This window comes from Pavona decussata, unplaced genomic scaffold, assembly GCF_977016875.1.
Source record: "Pavona decussata unplaced genomic scaffold, jaPavDecu1.1 SCAFFOLD_53, whole genome shotgun sequence".
Taxonomy (NCBI): Eukaryota; Metazoa; Cnidaria; class Anthozoa; order Scleractinia; family Agariciidae; genus Pavona; species Pavona decussata.
The window spans coordinates 4,788,827-4,811,328 of NW_028145475.1; the positions used below are offsets into that span (position 1 = coordinate 4,788,827).

At 38.0% G+C, this 22,502-nt stretch overlaps 3 protein-coding genes across 4 annotated transcripts in view; all 3 read right to left on the minus strand.

Annotated features, from left to right (window-relative positions):
* Window positions 1-22,502, minus strand: part of LOC146480633 (collagen triple helix repeat-containing protein 1-like) — a 59,282-nt gene that overhangs the window by 36,412 nt on the left and 368 nt on the right. For both annotated transcript variants that reach the window (XM_085109863.1, XM_085109864.1), the window contains exon 2: window positions 22,364-22,483. In XM_085109863.1, the coding sequence (XP_084965989.1) occupies window positions 22,364-22,435 (72 nt within the window). In that variant the 5' untranslated portion in view covers window positions 22,436-22,483. The remainder of the gene's footprint in view (window positions 1-22,363; window positions 22,484-22,502) is intronic.
* On the minus strand, window positions 3,558-5,740 carry LOC146480635 (uncharacterized). Its single transcript, XM_085109888.1, has 2 exons — window positions 5,607-5,740; window positions 3,558-4,331 (listed from the first exon to the last, which is right to left on the minus strand). The coding sequence occupies exon 2, from the start codon at window positions 4,318-4,320 to the stop codon at window positions 3,925-3,927; it is 396 nt and encodes a 131-aa protein (XP_084966014.1). The 5' UTR covers window positions 4,321-4,331; window positions 5,607-5,740; the 3' UTR covers window positions 3,558-3,924.
* LOC146480636 (collagen triple helix repeat-containing protein 1-like) lies at window positions 12,020-14,605 on the minus strand. Its single transcript, XM_085109857.1, has 4 exons — window positions 14,556-14,605; window positions 14,287-14,404; window positions 13,029-13,340; window positions 12,020-12,592 (listed from the first exon to the last, which is right to left on the minus strand). Exons 2-4 carry the CDS (start codon window positions 14,359-14,361, stop codon window positions 12,227-12,229), a joined length of 753 nt encoding a protein of 250 aa, XP_084965983.1. The 5' UTR covers window positions 14,362-14,404; window positions 14,556-14,605; the 3' UTR covers window positions 12,020-12,226.

The following is a 22,502-nucleotide window of genomic DNA, read 5'->3' on the forward strand; positions in this document are numbered from 1 at the left end:
TCTTCCTTCCGAAAGCTTTACAACAAACAAATCGCGGACTGGTTTATTATTATTATTATTATTATTATTATTATTATTATTATTATTATTATTATTATTATTATTGTTATTATTATCATTATTATTATTATTATTGTTATTATTATTATTTTTATTATTATTATTATTAATATTATTATTATTATTATTATTATTTAAAGCAATTTTATTTACAGGGTCACAGCACACAGTAGTAATACGTAAACTACACTTACATTCATTTGATACTTGCGCAAACTGTAACCTATACTACTTATACAATTTATATATGCACTAGCAAAAATGCGGACTGGTTGCAATAAACAAACATAAACCCTCAACCAAAAATTTAGCAATTACTCGTCTTACCTGCCACCAAATATCTGAATTACCCCCAAACTACACCGACTTTCTTCCTTGGGAATGTCCAAGATCAACTGGTATCTAGAGATAGCTAATAACGCGCCGGTAACACGGATTAAGTCACGGGAATCGCAAGTAATCGAAAGCTTGAAAGTGCAGACTGTCGGGTCTGTCAACATTTGGACATGGTATGTCTCAACATTTGGATAGGACCCCCCCCCCCCCCCTCACTGTCGCCTCTATTCCGAGAGGTCTTTACCACAATCAGTCACCCTCAATATCCTTTATTAAGTGGCACTGAAGAAGCTACCGCAGAGAATTTCAAACATCTAAAAAGATGTGATAAACATTGTGTCGTAAGCATGATAGGGTTAATACACCGGGGGGATACTCCTCGAAATTCTCGGTAGGGGTGTGTCGCCCGGTTCTCCAAATTCTGACCCTATTTCGGACCAAAACATGCCATCTTCCACACCCGTTTTTAGACCTGGCTTGAAGCGTAATTAAGCTTCGTATCAGTGCCGAAGTCAAGAATTGGTAAAATTCATCCGCAAATTTAGCTCGAATGACATATTTTGGATACGTCTTTTTCTCTACAATTCATTTGGAGGTCGAAAGACAAAAACGTTAATACGCTCTCGTGGTTTCCTTGAAAACCATATCCAATTAAATGGTCAAAATAAATCTCGTACCCAGATCTCCCACTCACATTTCAATATGCCCGAACCAACTGAGATCTGGGAACGAGATTAGCCTAAATCTGGTTAGCCCACGTTCGCCGTTCTCTTTCGTTGCTTGGTTGCTTGCCTTTATGTTGGGGTCAGGATATCTAGTATTTTCAGGGGTAGTTCATTTTTTGGTAGTCCACGGACTGGGGGGTCAGTGTTTCGTCCACCACCTCGTTATCCAGTAGGTCCTGTAGGCCAAGGAGTACATTTGTACGAACATAAACTCGAGAGAAGCAGCAAGAAGATTTTGTGAAGAGACAAGCAACGACAGCAACGAGGTCCATGCACCCAAAGCTGTTCAGCGGATCCAAATTCCAGATAAGTTGTTATAGGAACGTCACGTTCAGTTTTCAAGAATATATAATAGACCTCTTTCATAAATGGAGGACTTATTGTTATTCTTTTGCATGCATTTAAATTAGCCTTCCTGGCCTCGCTAGCATGTGTAAAAACGAAAGTATTTTCACTCAAAAGCGAGGTCAAGAAGGCTTATTTGAATGCACACATAAAAGAATACTAATTATGTCATCCATTATGAAAGAGGTCTATGGAAAGCTTGTTGTCGCTTCCAAACAGGCAGTGAAAAATAGTTAACTGCATTGCTGGAAATATAGAATTGGGGCCAAGACAGAGTGAAAGATGAGAGAGAGATGAGATCCTTTCTTGTTCGGCCGTTTTAACTTGAAAGTATTAATGAGAGATTTATCTTCCCTTTTTTTCGATTTTGATCATGCTTCATTTACAACCAACCGAGAGGAGTTGTTTTATTGATAAACAAGTACATGTACACTATAGTCTGTCTATAACTGTAACTGAATCGAATTTAATCATAAATTTTATATCCACTGTTGAATGCAAGCTCTCCACTACACGTTGTCCAGGTGAATGCTGAAGATTCAATGTTACAATACACTGATTTTTTCCCCTCTACATTCCGACCACTTTTAGTGGTGCCGCAAAGGGAATTGTTGGAGCCGGCAAATACTATTTCAAAAAGCAAACCATAACTAGCAAGGAGATGAACAAATAAATAAGACTGAAGGAGAACAAGGGCTAGCTTTCGCCGGTGGGTTTTTGGGAACTGCCCAGCAGTGAAATGAGCCGAGGAAATTTATTTATTTATTTATTTATTTATTTATTTATTTATTCATTCACCACGACATACAAACATAGAAAGTTACAATGAATAATAGACTAGGATTACAAGTACATAAGTTTAGAGTAAATAAAAATAGTAAAAGAAGTAAGAAGTGGCGAGGAGACCTCAAGAAACCCCCGGGCTTATACTGAGAGGTCTCCTCGGAGATATGTTGGGACTTTAAGACCAGTAAAGACATTGTGAAATCATCGAATGATGTCACAAGTCGTATCGTATTTTTTTTAATCGCAGAATGATTAAATAAACACGATTCATCAGTGAACAGAGTTTATTTTTGCGTAGTTATAGGACAATGGGGAGTAGAAGGTTTTTTCAGATATAAAGTTTGATCCAAAAAGTTATGGATTTGAATGAAATCACATGTGAACAAAACTGCGCTTAGAAAGTGAATTGATTCATAAAATCATAATCCTCGCATTTGTATCTCCAAGTCTTGATGATTATCAAGACATTTTAAACAATATTCCGAGGGGCACAACGCAAGTCAATCCATGACTTGTACTGTTCTGTTGAAATGCTCTCCCCCCCCCCCCCCCCCCCAACTTTCTTTTCTTTACGAGAAGACGTTTAGGTTTGTTCAGAATAACAAGACAAAATAACAGGAATACATTCATTGCCTTAAATAGAAGCCTGAGAATGAGACTGTTGACCAGAGAGGCTATACAATTAACTCACCAACCACTTTTAAAACATTTTCGCGAAGACGTAAAGCATTTTATAATATCGCTTAACAAACAACACTGCACTATTTATGCTTCAATGAACGTTACTTTTATTCTACAATCACACTTTTCCTAAGCAACACTTATCAGTCGTTTTATCGATCTTGAGGTAAAAAGCTACAATTACTTCTAATTCAAAGTACAGAAGGAAGACTATGATATACTAAAATTAGTTGGTTTTAACTGGCTCGGATAACTGAGTGTAACAGTAATCGGTGTTTGCCAACCTAAAAGCCCTAACACTGAAAACGGAAAATTACAGTTTAACCTATTTGAAGACGATGATAAAACGTTGCACACATGTCATAATCTATCTTATTTCAAAATGGAAAATTTGCTGTAATGATACACACAAGAAAATGGTTATGTTAAGAATTTCTAACATGAAAAAGTTTCCGCTGCTAAACGTGTAAAATGTCGATAATAAAAATAACGAAAACGGTAATATTTTCTCAAATCCTTCAGTTGACAGTAAGTAAACTCAAAAATCAAAGTTGAAAAGCTAGCTAACTAGAAAGTACTTATTGTAGTCGAAATGACAAGCAAAGAGTACTACTACTATATTTACTGTTATAAAGTTGTGATGCCAAATAAAATTTGGAGGTATCTTTCCTAAAGCAGCAACGTTTTCTCCTTTTTCTCGTTATAGTTGTAAGAAGGCTTTCACACTCACGAGAAAGGAAATTGACAATCACATTATAAGGCAACTAAAAAGTGTTTTTGTAAGCTTCTTCAGTTCTAACTGTCAGTTTTGATGCTACTGCTAAAAAACGGGATAAAATATCCAAGATGGAAACTTTTTATGATGGAAGTTCTTGTCTTAAGTGTTTAGCACTGGGCAGTACTCGCCTAGCTTGACCAAGCTATATTAACTGAGCCAACCAAGATTTGGTATCTAGGTTCCCAGGGGTCAAAAACACAGTTTGTTGATCGCTCACACGTTAACCAGATAGTTTCCCACCGCCCAGGAGATGTCAACCCCTTTCGCCATTTTCAGAACGGTATTTGCTGCATAGACGAACTGTTGGAGGCCATTGCACCTGAACCGCTCTTGGTATGGTGTCTGGCTCTTGTCATGATAGACAAAGAACAGGACATTATCCTGTGTTCCGTACTGCAGCCTGGAATCTATTTTCAGTTTCTGCGGGATGTCATATCCGCCCTGAATGTAAACTGGCACACTGTTACCGTTGCTGGTTGTGTAGTCGCACAGGACATAGTTTTGACTTCTGTCTCCACCAAATCCAACGAATGATCCTTGCTTCCAGTTGACGGTGACCGTTTCTCCCCTGCTCTTGAGGGTCAGAGTTTCGCCTTTCAAAGAACCCATTGTAGCAGATTCTAACGTAATACAATAAAGAAATAGATTATCAGCTACAGTTAGTAATGACTTTGTTATTGTATTTTCGAAATACTATTCTGATCTGTTCAATATTGACGCTCATTGTCAGCGTTAGTCAAAGGCGTTCTCAGTGCATGTATTCATTTTATTTGTTTGGAGGTGAGTATACCACAGATAGCTTGTTACTGATACTCACTCAATGCTATAATGGAAATTTCTCAAAAGTCTGTAGGCCTGTAAAATGACTTCCGTTGCTTCTTAAGTTAGTATACCGGCATCAAGTGTAGTTATGTAAACTTTCATTGAACAATTCTATAGCTTACTGAGATGAATTTTCAGTAAAATTTCAGGGGGCAAATATTGGTCAAAATATAGAAATAGTCAGTTATACTTGAAAGAAGAACACAAGCACAAAAATTTGCCAGGCTAAAAAAATGTACACTAATTGCACTCAGGGTTATGGCGATAATTAATCACGACTGCATGCACGCCAAAATCATGAAATGAAATGTTGATAGGAAAAATAAGTCACAATTTTCAGTTCGTGATAGTTTTGCCATTCAGCAACATTCGAACTACTAAGGGGATTGTGTTGCTGCACAAACGCAAGAGTACGCAGCTTTACATGTATCTTTGACTGACAGACAAGGTTTAAAATAACACAACTCAAACTTTTTTACTTGTTACCTTACTTCTCCAGTCGTGGTAAGTGGTGCACGAGGCATTACATCAAACTATTAACCTGATAAAGCTATTACAATTAGCTCCTGAACGGCAGAAAAATTGAATCCCAAGTAGGAACAAATTCACCTTTTACAAAATGTATTCAGTGGAATAGAAATAATAAACGAACAAAGATGTGTGAAGTGATTGAGGAAACTGAAATGGCAACAAAGAGGAACCCGGAGACACATCAAAGATCGAACTGGCAAAAAGTTCAAACAAAAATAAAATTGCCTGTTGATGAAACACGATTGTATACAGGAAATAAATAAAAACGATAAGTAAACTAAGCGTTTTCGATTGACGTTTAGACCTTGCTTGCTTATTTTGAAATTTTCTAACTAGCCAAAATGAGATTTTACTAGGGTTTTAGCCAATGCAAGTCATAAGAGTAGGAAATACTTTATCAGAATTTATCTTAAATACAACAACCAATGTTAGCCTGTATTTTTTTCACTTTTCAAGACTACGTTAGCTGTGAAGTTTTCCCTAAAACTTTGCGCTTTTGGTTTAAAGCATAATTAGTGTAATTACAGGTAAAAGGTACTTACAAGCTTGTAGACCGAAATGCAAGTTAAAATTGGTATGCCTTGAAAGAAGAAAACAGAAAACAACTGTTAGCTTTTCAGCAACAGATTTGCGGAATATATCTTCTGAGATGACCAAGAAATTACCAACAAATAATTACGAAAGATCAGTTCCATACCTTAAGAGTTCCCAGTGAAGGATGAGTCGTAGACGGAGGCGTTAGAACTTAAATTGTACCAAGGAGGAATCAAACGCCACTGTGTCAATCAATGTTTAGGCTGGGCTAGAAAGAACACAAGAAAGAATAGCTCCCTCTTTGTTTGATGTGTTTTTTTCCCTTTTGGAAGTTTGGTCTCATAGTTACAAATTGGTCCCTGATGACTTAAATAATGCCATGAATTTACGCAAATCAAAATGAAGGCGGAGTTAGTTCGTTGACTGGAATGAATAGCTTTTATACCGCCTCTTCGGGATGTTTGATCTCGAGATCGAAATTTGTTCCTCAATCGTAAAAAAAGTCCATTAACGACAAAAATGATTGATGGGTGGGTGGGGTTTGATTGATTAGTTTTTAATTTGAGTACAGAGACCAATAGCGCTCCTTGTCACCTTTGTTTTGAAATGTTTTTATTCCCTTTTGGATGTGCGTATTGTGTTTGTACGTGCGTTTGTTTGTGTAGGTCCATTGACGTCAAAAAATTATGGGTGGGTGGGTTGGGGTCAGTTGATTAATTAGTTTTAAATTTAAGTACAGAGATCAATAGCGCTCCTCGTCACCTTTGTTTTGAAATGTTTTTATTCCCTTTTGGATGTGCGATCTTGCGCTTGGAATTTGTTCCTTGATCGTCAAATGAGGGTTTGTTTATGTCAATATAGGTTTCTTTACTTGTCTCTGCTTCAAAACGTTTCTATTCTTACGTGGATCTGATGAAAGGAATACATCTTCACTTTATCAATCACGGGCGTGGCTTGTTCATTATCTCAGCCTTTGGTATATCGACGAATAGCGCCTTTGTTAGAACTTATTTAGATCGCTCTTATTTCTTTTTTGAGTTCTGTTCTGACTGGTCAAACATCTGTTTGGAAAATATATTTGTTCTTGTCGTAAAATGTCTTCTCAATGATGTGCATCTAAACAAATGAACGACAGTGAACTTTGAAGTCCTCTCCGCCAATTTCTTTGTTTTGAATTCTCGCGATCGGCAGTCTGATTTCTTTCAATATTCCATGTTCTTTCCATTCTGGGTTCAATTAAGAACTTTATCGAATGCATTTTGCATGTTACGTGATCCTAAGCCTAAGTAGTATGTCGTACTATTTTTCACCTTCCAGTCATACATGTTCTTTTAAAGCACTCCTACAGCGACCGTAAAATCACCATTTTTAGAACAAACTTTCGTCCTCCAATCGGGATAGCTGATGGTCGTAAAATGTTTATGTTCCTCGTCTTACGCGTGTGGGAACAGTGCAGTCCTTATGTTAAGATTTGTCCCGGCGTTTACTTACACCGTTAGCGTAACAACGACAACCACAGGCATGCCAAGCTCAGTATGTTACGTAACGAGCGCTTTATAGCCTTTGTATGGGAAATTTACCTCAATCCTAAATATGCTAAAATAAAGCTATTAATGTAGAAATAAACTTCACTAACCCCAACGTAGGGTTGTCTTTGTGTCTTTAATGAAATTTGGGTGCAAACTGTGTTGAATTTAGACGGGTTTGTGGCGCACGTTTTTTCGATGTCGTTGTTGGCTATAATATAACGCTCGTGCAGGGTCAATAGTGTTCTTCTCGTTAAACCTTTTGTTAAGCTACGATCCCGTTGCAGTTGTGGTTAGCTTAATCTCCCTGCTAGTACCCCCTACCCCTGCAAGGTGAAACATAGACTTACGCTTATCATTTAATAAGGTATATTGTGATTTCGGGAGTTTTCTCATGATGTTCCACAGTACAGGTAAGCAGACATAAACTACTGGAAGGAACTTGCAATGACATTTCGTTTGTGTCCTTATATCACCTCCGGATATTTAATTCCACTGAGGCTTGAAATTGTCGGTTGTCTAATTTTACTAGATATTTTTGTCTAATCGGCATCAAAGTCAAATTAACAAATCAGTGTGGTTTAGCGTTGTCTGCATTCTTATCGACAACGATATTCGTCATCACAGTGGTGCCTCGTGAGTCCACAACAAATTTTGACCACTGTGATGACGAATACCGTTGTCAATAAGAGTGCAGACAATGCTAAACTACATTCGATTTGTTTTTTGCCACAATATCAACGTCCGCGCGCTAATTGACGCGAGCAGCGTTGTCTAGACTCTTATCGACAACGGAAAATTTAATAGCCAATCAGATTGCGAGATTAGAAACAATTGTGATAAAATGGCTGATTTTCTGTTTTATCAGATTGATGCAGCGGATGTAAATTTAATGTAATCTAAAATGTGTATGACACTGACGTTAAAAACCAAACGTTTATAAAAACTTAACAAGACGTTTCGGCCGAAAATCTTCGGCCTTCGTCGGTTTAAAAAATGACAAATAAGCAAACGCTTATCCAACGGTTCACAGTTTGCGCGTGCTACAATCACGACGCGTAACGAACGATCACCGCGCGAGAAAACAAATCACGTGAGTGAGCTATAAATTGCCTAAACATCAATATGTTCATTGCCCGCATTTTGGTCTCGCAGAGAATGCCAGGCCTGAAGGAAAAGTCTCTTGTGGTAATCACGCGCCTTGTCGACAATGGTGGCTTGGTCAAAATCTATGCTATGGCCATTTAGCGTTGTCTGCACTCTTATCGACAACGATATTCGTAATCACAGTGGTCAAAATGTTGTGGACTCATGAGGCGACACTGTGACAGGGGCACCCAACGGAATATTTTGGTAAAATATCTGTTCGGATGGAAGTTCCCCTAAAAACTTCGAACGTTTTCGCCTAGCGATTCCCTGGTCCTGATCATCAAGGCAACCGGATGCAAATTCCACAACAGGTGGGCTGATTGAACCTGTTCCTGTTATCTTAGCACTCGGTTAAAACGGTAGTTTCAAAACAGTCAAAACAGTGGGCCAAAACAGGCTTAAAACAGCAGCAGGAATTACAAACTTGGCGAAAATAAAGCAAACTTTAATAACTGAAACTGACTGACAGCTTAACGGATTTGTTGTCTGCCGGGTAAGCGGATGCAAATTCCACAGAAGGTGGGCGATTGCATTTGTTCCCGTTATTAAGACAGGAGCGGATGTCAATAAACTACGTTCCAAGTCCAGGTCATCCATGTTGAACAGACAGGCCTCTGCACGCTAACATAGAAAGCACATTTTAAAAACACTTCAACGAAAACAAAGCAATTATCGATTAACAGACTTTTGTTCGTTGTGGGTGGATACAAATTCCACGGCGAAGGGCCACTTGAAAATGTCGCCCAAATCACGAAAACGATGACTCCGTTTTCAATGAGAGCAGAAATGAAAAGAAAAATATATTTTACTTAGGGCAAACATTCTCTTGCTGTTTTCTTCTTTTTTCCTTCTTTTTTATAAAAGAGTTGAGACCTTGCTTCTGAGATGAGTACGTTCTTCATTTGCACTTGCGAGTTTAAAGTTTTCAGTGTGAAATGGTAAGAGATTGAAGTAAAAGATCATTTTGAACCAGAGTTAATTAAATTAGCTGATTCAACAGACATAAGGTGCAATCAAGTTTTTCAACGCAATCGTGTACACAAGCTCCTGCAGAAATAGCATGGAAATTCAACTATAGATCGATCGGCGTGATTTTGTTTAATGATTTGTTTCATCTACTTTAATTTATAATTGGAAAAGACAATTGTATTATTGATAATAACGATCTCGATAATGATAGCAAGGAAACATAGACGTGTGCGAAGAATAAAACATGATAACCAAAGAGTTTAGTGTCAAGCCATGACTTATTCTCGGTTTTGACCAGAAAAATAAAACACATGTTTTAGGGAAAAATGAAAGCACACCATCGATTTTTCTTTCAATTCTTAATTTACCCAGTTTCTGCGTTCTTAAACTTTGCGTCGAGAAGAAGAAGACGCCAAGTCGAAACTACTTGCAATATTAATCAGTAAGAAAAGTCCCATGCTCGTCCGGCGGACAAATGTTCGTACTGGGCTGTTTTATAACACAATAGTTATTTAGGCATGAGCGCATTTCAGTAAATAAGGCTCCAAGTTCATGTCATCCAAGGTGAACACACAGAATGTTGTGAGCTAAAATAGTAAGCGGAAAAACAAAATTCAGATAAACAAAACAATTATTTTAATAGCGTAAAAAGACTTTCGTTCTTTATGAGTAAATACAAATACTTGAGATATTTGCCGACGAGAAGAGATATTCACTCAGAGAAAAAAACTTCCACTTACAATGCAAGTGAGCACGTTCTTTACTTAAACTCCTTGGCCAACTTTGAATCTTGATTTTAAGGGAAAAAGAAGTACTGGATCATTTACTATTTGGAATAAAAGTGTTGAGTTAATTAACTTGGCCGATTCGTTCGATATAAATTAGAACTATATTTCCTAGTTTAACAATCTAGATGAATACAGTTGTTTCTGGCGTAGAAAGAATTCGACAATCTTTTGTGAGATATTTAAGCAAGTATAAGTTCTCTCCCTAAGATGAAGGATGTTGATAAAAGCGGGAACGAAAAACCGGGAACGGGGAACAAGGAACGGGGAACGGGAGTCTGGGTTTACATAGCTGTGAATCTTTCCTAGGTGTAATTGAATACATTGATTCTTCGTCAGTGAAAACGTACTCATAGCAATTACTTTCATCTCTGCTCGTTTGTGAGCGAACTGAGCTCGGATTAAGAAGACACTTTTCTTAATTACGCAAAAGTCTAAAATAATCCAAACTCAGCGAGGAAAAAGGCTGACTGGTAGTGGCTCGAATGCTCCGATATTTTAACAAAAGACAGTTCAGTCATTGATATTTAGGTTTGCGGTTTAGGATCTTAAGCAGCACTTTTGCACGAACGCCGATCAAATTTCAATAAAATTACAATTCAGCGCTTTTGAAATCTACAACTCTACATAAAAAAGGCACAATAGAATAAATTAACTCGTCGGCCAAAGTTTCTATAAAAAAAGAGTTTAAACTCTTTTAACGTTTTAAAAAATATATTGATGTTAACTACTGTATTCACAGGTAAAACAAACTATTAAACACCAAAATTACCACGAAATGAAATTAAATTTCACTTGCTCCCCAATCTGTGTCACGCACGAGCGACTTGGGTACAAACAGATATTTACATCCGTTGATTTAAAATAAGACATATTCTAAAGTATCTTACTTAACGATGTGCCAGATTCCCCGGTTAACTAATGCTGTAGAAGTAGAAAATATCTGAATAGCAATACAACCTGGAACAATGGAGCAATGGAGTAAAAACTAATAGTAAACGAACTCTAAACACAAGCAGAGAAGCAGCGAAACCTGTGGGAGCTATGGAGTGGTAAGCACGCCACATTTCTTATTTTCATGATATTAAGTTTTAATTAGAGGCTTTCGCGGTTGCAGCCATCACGTTTGAAAAGTAGCACAAAAAGAGCGCGAAATTCACTCTGTCAATGGGAATGAGGCAATAATTATTGTAGTAAAAATCTTTTTAATAGCGTAGGGAATAAATCGTGATTATAGTATTATTCTGCTCAATATAATGTAACCTGCTGTCATGCAAAACCTGGGAACTAGGAGGGGGGCGAGGGTTGGGTGGGCATGCTTGTACAAGTGTGAGACTATTCCTTTCACATTAAGCATATAAATGATAGGTATGAAAGTTTCTTCATTTACAACAAAAAATTACCTTCTCCTATCTTGTGAGGTCCTGAAGACAGTTAAATGTAATTTACAACTTTAGTAGATTGGTTGGTAGTTCTTAAATTTATGACTAACTGATTGTCTAAAATCAGGTCGCATATGAGCATGTATAAGAAAGCTTTTTTTTTTTTTCACTGAAAAGCTGGTAATGTTGTCTTCTATAAGCATTTATGCACCTTTAAACTTTTCAACGTTTGAATGTCAGAAATAATTTGTGTTTGCTTTTGGTTTTGCTTTGAATATCTGCGCTCTGCTTTAAAGGTACAGAAAACCTGCGCAAAGTGCGCTAACCAATCAGGGAAAACGTTGTCTAAAACTGATCATCGTTGACTCCTAAACCGGCTCTCTTTACCCCTCCTTTCCATGATAGAGTTGCAATTCCTTTCTTTAATATGTCTATTCATTTAGTTAAATGCGTCATTTTAGGTACTGGTGAAAGGAAATTTTTGAAAGGGACTGAAAAGCATTTTTACGTTAAAGCGAGAAAAGATAAAATAATGTATGTTGAACACATTTTTTTTCTTTTTTCTTTTATGTATGTGCTCAAAGTTCTGGTCGGTAATATGGTACTTCCTTGCGTTAATGAGCGACATTTAGCTGAAAATGCTGGACTATAAATACAAAGACATCTTTCGCCTTATACCCATTTTTATTTTTCTTAAAAAAGTGTTAAGCTCCCTGAAAATGTAGATCAAATACAAACGCCTTGTTGTTCATAATAGCGAAGCCAAACTAAGCTAATGTGTCTTCTTGATCCATGACTGACTGTCATGCTCCTGCAGCTACTGGGGCGGAGGGACTTCCTCGATCAGAATTCGGCTGGTGGAGATGTACCCAGCGTACGCGTTAGAGCCGCGCTTGAATCTGTGGCCACAGTCTCCCACCATCAATCCGATGCGAACGGTTCCTTTGCCAATCCCCTCACAGTATCCCCCGATCTGACTGTGCTTGTGAATGCAGTAGTCTGTCCTGCCATGGTTTGCATAGATAACATCCACCGCGTCGATGGTGACTGGTTTGGAACATTCCACGCCATTGAAGGCGAAATACCAACGCTTACAGCAATGTACGCAGTAAGCTACCCTTAAATCCCCATCAAACTCGACCTTCAACGCTGTCTTACTGTCCTTTTTCACAAAGACACAATCCTTTCAAGGGAAAAGGAAATGAAATTTTAATGAGATGAAAGATATTGCTTTTTATCACAGATATGAAGAAAAAGAAGGAAATAAATAACTGTTGAAAAGTTGACGAAAAGAAGGAAAAGGAGGAGAAGGAAGAGGAAGAACAATAAAAAAGAAAGGGATGATGAGGACGTATATCGAGATGGTTATGGTCAATGTCATGGTGACAGTGATGGAGATGGTGCTAATGGTGGCGATAATGGTACAAAGCAGTGATGGTGTGAAGAACAGTATTGGTGGTGATGTTCACGATGATGCAAAATAAAAAGAAGAGAGGAAGAAGATAACGAGAATGAAAACGAGATTATAAAAGCAATTATGCTAGTGAAAGAGGAACAACAGCAATAAAAGAGGGGAAGAAAACATGAAAAATCATTTCACTCTAAAAATATACACTTACCTTTATCAAACCAGAGTCTTTCTCATCATACAAAGCTTTCCACGCACACTGTTTCCAGTTCCTTTGAGGGATCAGGCCGGAGGGGCCTTCTTCTCCTTTGTCACCCTGAGCACCCTTAGCTCCCGTCTTCCCAGGTGGTCCTACAGGGCCTTGGCCTCCTTTGGTGCCAGAGGAGCCTTTTGGTCCTTTCTTGCCAGGTGCTCCCACGGGGTCTCCATCACCCTTGACCCCATCTCGTCCGTTAAGTCCTGGAACACCAGGGACCCCTGGCACGCCACTGACTGCGCATGTTGGGCTCGCAAGACGTTGTGTCTTCAAAACAGATATGATAAACTCAGTTGCTGTTGACCTCTTATTGTCAATTGCACGCATATTTATTTTCCTTTGTTACCAGTTCTCTCCTTTGCTGCTTAACAGGAAGAAGTAATTTTGGACGATCTGAATATCTGCAGTTACGAGTTTATTTATCGGTTACATGGGTGAGCGAGTTTAGACATTGTACGTGTATCGGTCTGATTGCACTCTCGTTGTCTCACAAGAGGCCGATAAACAGCTCGTGTGTTGACCTATCTCAGGGTTTCAGTGAACTCGGCATTTTCGAATGGTACTACTCAATTGTTTGCTATCCGGCTTACCCGGCGGACACGTGGTTGAAGCGAAGTAAACAGCCTAACTTAGGTTCCTGCACTAATTATCGTAAAGGGATAAGAGACGATCACAAAAATGTAATTAATGTTTGTGGAACTCACTTCATGTCTTGTTGCAATCGTGAAATGACATACTGGACTGAAACACTTAATTTGACGATAAAGTTTCACTTGCTTCTTGAAAACTATTCTTAATTGAGTTTAAATTATGTTATGACAAAAATGACGGAACAAACGAAGAACTGGAAAGCGAGTCATGATGTTCGCGACGATTCCATCACATATCGAGCTTTCATGGGACACATCACACTCGCGATTACTCCGATTTGAAAATAAAGTCTCACTTTCTTGTTGAAAAATAGTCTAAAACGAGTTTAAATTATGTTATAGCCAAAATGACCCAACAAAGGAATAATTTGAAAGCGAAGTAAAGGAACTGGGAGGCGAGAATGTTCGCAACGGTTCGGTCACATATCGAGTGTGCAAGCGACACTTCACATGCGCAATAAATAAATTTAAAAGAAAAATCGATCCGAAGAGGAAGAGCTACATAGAGATTCAATCCTTTAAAATGAAGGAACTGAAATACTGTAGGGAATCCAAAAACTTACCGTTTGATTGACAGAAAACACCAAGTGAGGAATGATGCAAGCGGCACTGAGTAAAATGATTTTAAGATTCCCCATTGTTGGTTCTGAGTTTGGTCAGATTCCGCTTGAGACAAATACACTGAGTACAAAAGAATACAACAAGCGATCAGTTATTTTTCAAACACATTCAGCAACACAAACATTCTGACGATGGGAGTCGTTCAGTTTGATAAATATAAAAATGGTGAGTGAAAATCTCAGAAACACTCCAATATTCTGACGAAACTAACATTTCAGATTGTTGTCTTGAGCAAAAGATTCAATTACTGGTGGAAATCAAACGGATCAAAGTAGTTTTTACACGGATGCTTTCAGCATAAGGGAAGTCCCCTTTCTTACATTGCGCGAAAGAACGAGTTGTCCATCCTCTCTCTTATTGGTTCATCTAACTTCCTGATCCTTCACTGTTTGAGCTGACGGGACGAAAATATTTCTTGTTTTATTGACGGTTTCACGAATGTTGATCTTTCTTGAGCAAAACAATTCCTTCCGTTCTGATGTGCTCCCAAAACCACAAGATATCATTATAGCATATGGAACTAACAGACAACAGTGTTTGTTAATGTTGTTTAACACAGTGTTGTACTAACAATTTTTTCAAGACTAACTAAATATTTATAAGCAGGGGTAAGACCATGAATATTTTATTCAAAGTTTGTACTAGCCAGAGGTCCCCTGTGAGTAAAATTTTTGTCAAATGCGGAAAGAACCTCTTGATGTAATCGAAGATCTAAGTGAGGTAAACTGTTAATTTTTTATTTCGATTAAATATTATCAAAATAAAAACACAAAAATAAGGAGACATTTGGAATAAAATATAACTGAAATGATACAAAAGTGAAACGTCCAGTGACCGGCAAAGACACTGAATTGTTAGAAAGTATTACAAACCTCAGGAATAAAAATCAGTCACAGTGACAAGTTTGAGACAAGTTAGTTTGTTTAGCAGGGGGTCAGTTTCATTAAAATGCAATTTGAATTAATGAGGGAAGTATTTGACGGGTAGCGTGAAAATGTATCAGCACCATAATGAATTCACTTGCTGAATTTAATTTATCAAATTACACCTAACCAGAAATCGCATGCTGTGAATTGTTCTTGGAGCCGATAGGGAAGATGAAAGGAGCGTATATAGAAATCTTTTTTTTTCTATTAGCGTCTATTTTATTTTTAATCGGTTTGTAATGGCAAACGGGTAGGGTGACTCTTTAGACGACGAACTCAGAATGCTGCAAATGGAAATGAGTGTCTGATTACCATAATCACCAGGAAGCCAAAAAGAATCAGGGGTTCAGTTTTTCAGCCGATGAATTTTAAAATACCGATCTAAAGACTAAGTTAGGCCGAACGCAGAAGACAATCCTCGGGAACGAAGGCCATGGGCGAAATCTAAACACAAATAAATTAAAATCAAAAGAATTTTATCTTGAGTATGAATATAGAGTTTGTATCATTCTCACGGTTCACGCGGAAACGAAAAGGAGTCTTCAAACGACGAACTCGATTTATTTCAAAATGCAAACAGGAAAATGGAGAGCATTGCCAACTTTTTTTTTTCATTCGGTGGTGGGGGGCAAATCAGTTTTTTGTTTATTGTCACTGTATTTTGCTTTTCGTTACCTTTTATTTGTCACGAAAGAAACTGATAGATCGTTCGTTTGAACAATCACGACGAAACAAGTGGAAAGTAAAAAATTAGCATAAATTAGGCATTCTACATCTACATATCTACAAATAATCGGCAGCGAATTACCTAATTTGCTCCTAGTACTGAAATCAGCAAGGATATCATACCGACTATCAGAAAGTAATTTGGGAGACAATGCAAAAACAAATGATTTAAGGAGGCAACGGGCAAGAAATCTGACACAGAAAATAAATTTACATCATGTGGTTAGAGTTAAACTAAAACCGACAAACGAAAACAATTGCGCGCATCACTGCGCTCAACTGACCGCTGTTTCCACATACCCCTGATAAGGTTTCTCCGCCATTCTTCGTCCGAGCTGTTCCACGTTAAGATGCGTGCGACACGTGTGCTTACAAAATTGCGTGTAAGATTCTGCCCAATGACACAGTGTTTCCTAGTTATCACTAACTAGGAAAATTTCACTTGAGAATTGCGCCCACGATGAGATCCCGGATTTTCACTTGAAAGCCAATTTATACCAAGCCCTTTCCAACGTTTTTCAGTAATAACATATTTTGAACGCATTGTGTTCAAAGTTTTAGAATGTGCCTTGTCAACCTTGTCAAGTTCGTGCTCCCAAATTCGATCCCAGGGCTTTTCTTTATTTCCGTGGAATCGAGGTTAGTTTTGTTCACTGTGAATTTCGCCAGTGTGTAGACATATTTCCCTTTTAAGACATTTTATTAGATTTAAAACTCACAGCCCTAAGATCAATTTACGCCTGTAACACCGAGAGATGAATGAGTCCGAAGTCAGTTTGAAGCTGTAAAAACTTAAAATCCGCTGAGGTGTCAAAATGCTTTACCGAAGAAGGCTATTTTTGGTGTCTTGTTTCTGGCAAAAACGAGTTCCCTAAACTCACTCTGATTGGTTGACATGACAAAAGGCTGTCTGTTGACTAAACGTTGGCTTAATTTTAATTCTATCATCAACAGTTAGCGGGAGTTTCCTAATTTGTATTTTTACGTTCCTCGATCCAACCTTGTACTATCAGCTTTCTGTTTCAGGCAATGAATGTGAATATATGTTAACCCTTCCAAATTGAAAATACGATTTTTCCAGATCTTCACACGGTAAATTACTTCAGAAGAGATTAACTGACAACATATCGATAACATGATAGAATATTATTCTGAAAAGATTTGGTCTGGAACGGATTTTCACGAGTAAACAGTGTACGCCTCTTGTACGAAAATGTTTCCTGTATCTGAGTATTTCGGGCAGAAATATTTTCTCTCAATCGAACTGTAATTCGACAATATTTCACGGCTTTTGCTTCATAACTTTAATGGCAAAGAGAGCTTTGGACGCGGCGAGAAAAATAAATGATATGTTAAATCAATATCAATCAACTGACTGAAAAAAAATCGTTATTTATATCAGAAAGGTAAAGAAGTGGTGTAACAGTTATTTGTGCAGTTAGTTTTGTTCAATTTCATAAGATTAGTGTTGCACTAACAGGCTTCTTTTAAAAGAGCATCTCTGATAATTTAACAGCAGACCTTATAACTATAAATAATTTCTCAGAGAAGTTGATTTATGAATTTCGAAATGTTCAGCTCTCGTTTTAATACGAAGGTCTTAGTGAGTAAACGTGTTATTTTTTTCGGCAGCATTGTACTCATCAACAAAATAAAGAGATTTGAGATTATATCGAGATTATTAGGGATATGTTGAACGGAAAAGAGAATAAATTGTTCAAAAGTATATTGGTCGCCAGCAATCGAATTTAAGTTTAATGAATTAATGAAGGTTTATAATTTAAACGGGATTTGAACGTACTGATGCACGACTCCAACATTCTGTTTTTTTGTTCGCTATTTTTAATCTAGGTATTTCAACCAATTTGGGTCTTGTAAACTTGTGTCGGGCTAAGCACGTTTTGGAGTATTTTATAGTGATTATGAGTTCTGTGACTTGTTTGTTTTGTCTGCTGTTTGATCGCTTTATTTGAATCTGACCTCTGATTGTTATGGGGCACTCAACGACAATATTTAAGTTAAACAGTGAAATGTTATTTGTATATGTAATCAAAACACGCCTAAAGGCTGGAGAAATTATTAGAACTTTGACAAAACGCAAGTGAAATTATTTCCTTATTTCACGAGTATGCCATTTGATTACCTTTTATATCATGGGTGACAAATTACGCTCACAATCGTGGTCGGTTCCGTCTTGTCTACACACGCAGGCAAAAAACTGCTCGATTTCTTTATCCAACTGCTCAGGACAAACCGTCTCAGGGTTTTTGTCAGGGCCATTTTCATCACACCAGTTCTCAAAAACACTCACCCAGTTAATTGTGCTCTTTCGCGTATTTAGGTTTTCGGTAGCGTTTTTTAATGCCGTAACTTCTTTCATCCATAACATCTTTAAACCGGGACGCCATCTTGGCACTGAGACGTTGCGATAGCAATTTTGTAATTTCACAATTCAACTTTTAAATCGCATCGTAAATGTTTTAAATAGAAATCATGACATCCTCTCTTCAAGTTTTTTGCTGATGGTTTTTGAAATCAGTTGAAACCAGTCCATGCAGTTGTTCAAATAAAGTAGGCCGAAAAAACGTACGCAGAAAACAAATGTTTAAGTGCGGAAAAGCCGCGGAGCAGGAGCCAATGGAGTATGTATGTTGAAAAATAAATCGAAGGATCTTAGATCTGGACAAAGGATGACTATATATGAAACTGAAAGTGTGTTAATTCCTGATTCTTCGCTATCATTACCGCGCCTAAACGGACGATTTCTTCCCAATGTACAGGCGATGCGATTTTCTGAAAAATATTGCGTCGCCAGATTCAGGGGCGATAAAATTTAGAACCCTCACGGTCGGCGCAGGAGGTGAAAATCGCAAGGAAGCAAACGCAAGAAGTGAGTTTCGACCGACGAATGACTGGGGTGATTGCTGCATTGCCAATCTATCGCCAGTGCAACGATAGCTACATGAGTAGTCTTCACAGGAAGCTTGAAATACGACTGTTTCGACAAATAGCGTCTCCTTTTTAAAGGAAAAGAAACACTCGTGTGACCGGCACGTACAGTGAAGAAACAATTTACTCAAAAGACCACAAAGGTAGACTAAGGGATTGAAACTTTCTGCAAGCTTATGCACGACAAAATTTCATTCACTGTCAAATACAGAAAGAACCTTCGTTCTAGTCTAGTCTCAATGAAGTATGCCGTTGATATTTCATTTAACATTGTGCTCAACAGAAATTTTTAAGCTACAGGTGAAATTTTTCAAGTTGAGAGTCCTCCGGCTGGAATCGGTAAAACTGACCTGATTGCAATTTAATTATTCCCCGAGCTCGTCCCCATGTTTGTCTAAAAGCAGATCGCATATGAGCATGTATAACATAGCTTTTTTTTTTTCACTGAAAAGCTGGTAATGTTGTCTACTATAAGCATATTTTACGCGTCTTTCAACTTTTCAACGTTTAAATGTCAGAAATAATTTGTGTTTTCTTTTGGCTTTGCTTTGAATATCTGCGCTCAGCTTTAAACGTACAGAAAACCTGCGCAAAGTGCGCTAACCAATCAGAAAAAAATTGGCTAAAACTAATCATCGTTGACTCCTAAACCGGCTCTCTTTGCTCTTGCTTTCCATGATAGAGTTGCAATTCCTTTCTTTAAAATATCTATTCATTTAGTTAAATGCGTTATTTTAGGTACTGGTAAAAGGAAATTTTTGAAAGGGACTGAAAAGCATTTTTACGTTAAAGCGAGAAAAGATAAAATAATGCCGGGATGTTCAAGACACTTTTTTTTTCTTCTTTGTATGTGCTTAAAGTTCTGGTCGGTAATATGGTACTTCTTTGAGTTAATGAGCGATATTTAGCTGAAAACGCTGAACGATAAACCATTAAACCCATTTTTATTTTTTCTTAAGGCCTAGTTCCTTACAAAATGTGTTAGCTCCCCGAAAATTTAGATCAAATATAAACGCCTTGCTTTTCGTAATAGCGAACCCAAACTAAGCTAAGGTGTCTTCTTGATCCATGACTGACTGTGATGCTCCTGCAGCTACTGGGGCGGAGGGACTTCCTCGATCAGGATGCGATTGGTGGAGATGTACCCAGCGTACGCGTCAGAGCCGGTCTTGTATCCTGGACAGTCTCCAACCATAAATCCGACGCGAACGGTTCCTTTGCCAATCCCCTCACAGTATCCTCCGATGTGACTGTGCTTGTGAATGTTGGTTTTTGTTCCGCCATTGTTCTCATTGAGAACATCAACCGCGTCGATGGTGACTGGTTTGGAACATTCCACGTCATTGAAGGTGAAATACCAACGCTTACAGCAAGCCTCGCAGAAAGCTACCCTGAAATCGCCATCAAACTCGACCTTCAATGCTGTTTTGGCCTTCTTTTTGACAAAGACACATTCCTTTCAAGGGAAAAAGCAATGAAATATTAATGGTATAAAAGGTATTGCTGGAAATCTAAGCAGTAAGCAATCCTGAAGTCGCCATTGTACTCGACTATCAAAGCTGTTTTATCCGAAAGCTTTTTAAAGGCACAGTCCTTAAACGAAATCAACACCAACGATTTTCCTTGTTTGCCGCCATCTATAAGCCAAAGTTAAGTTACAATATTGTAAGAACAGAACATAAAATTGCTAATTTCTTAAGTGAATAATTCGTAGGATCTCTTAAATTAACTCGGTCAGTATCGATTTGTAGCTTAAAAACTGGCATAATTTACTAAGATATAGAGCATATATTGGGGATGTTCATCAATGCTTGCCTGTCGTTTAAAGTGTATATTTTTTTTATTCGCTTGATCGAATCTTCATGTCGTTCTCCTACGAAAATCGAAAAAATAAATTCGCTATCGATTTTTCTTCCCCTCGTTTGAGGCGGACAAATAGGTGAAATTTCACTTCCTGTTGTGTACAAAACTGCGCAAGGTGGGAAACTGGGGATAGTGGGCCTGTGACGTCAATACAAGAACGCTGCTTTCGCGGGTTTCAGTGTTTTTCTTGTGCGAAGGAAGAAAACATGGCGCTGCTCTGTGTTGTGTAACAATAATAACAAAGGTGTAATAAACCACGCGCATAAAGTCAAACTTACGCTTATGTGAGAATTAAAATCAGTGTACTCTTATACATACTGAACTTCCATGAGTTAAGGTTAATGGAAAGCATAACATTTGTAATAAACTTTGATCAAGTGCACACGTTTCAACTATGAGAGGTGAGATAAATCCTACCGAATGGCGATGCAAACGACGATCTCTAGTTGAATATTCTTGCTCAACTTTCGGTCGATAAAATCGAGGAACGGGCAAAATACCAATTTCATCACGCTTCAGTCGCTCCTGATAGCACTGTTGGTTGAAAGAATAAGTGCGAGAAATCTTCTTTGCGATGCATCGAGCACACCACCGAATACTTGCTCGGGGTCCAGTGTTTTCGACTTCCATTCACGAATAAAATCCATTTCCGTCTCCTTTTCGCGGCTTCCGATCTTGTATCACCGTAGAAGGGAATTTGATGGCTGTAAATCCCCTTTTTCTCGTCTTTCTAGTCGCTAAAGCCGTACACAACACAGAGCAGCACCATGTTTTCTTCCTTCGCACAAGAAAAACATTGAAACCCGTGAAAGCAGCGTTCTTGTATTGACGTCACAGGCCCACTATCCCCAGTTTCCCGCCTTGTGCGGTTTTGTACACAACCGGAAGTGAAATTACACGTATTTGTCCGCCTCAAACGAGGGGAAGAAAAATCGATAGCGACTTTATTTTTTCGATTTTCACACAAGAACGACATGAAGATTCGATCAAGCAAATAAGAAAAAACTGTCATATGCACTTAAAGAGAACACAATTATAGCAAGATTGTTAAATGCACAACTTAGTACAGGCTGCGCTTGGCTAAGTTAGTTTCTTAGATTAACCTTCTGACCTTAATCAGCCCACTGTCCTTGTTATCATTCAAAGCCTTCCACGCGCATTGTTTCCAGTTTCTCTTCTGATCATGAAAAAGTAACAGTAAAATTTTATTTTCTCATACGTAATAGTTGGTTGAATATTTTCAAAAATTATCCAGGTAAGGTCTGTGGAATTTATTTTGTCTTGCGATGCACTGGAACACTACAATATCGTAGGAAATAGATTTTAAACAGTGTGTGTTATAGCCAAACGAGTCTAGCAAAGAACGCGAAATGACAAAAAAAAGAAGGTGATCGCAATGAGATTATTTCATATTAGAGCGAGCTTGGGGACATGTCGCACTGGAGAAGGATCAACAAAGGATCGAAAAAAAATCACGGTCCATGCAGGAGTGTTAGAAGTGCGATCACGTGAAATACTGAGGAAAACACTGCACGCTGTGAATCGAAGAACTTACCGATTTATTGGCAGAAAGCACCAAATGTGGAATCATGATGCACGCAGCAAGCATAACGATTTTGAAACTCATTGTTCCGACTCAAGATCTTCTACTGTCCTTGTGACGTCGGGAAGGAATCTGAAATGTAAAAACGGAC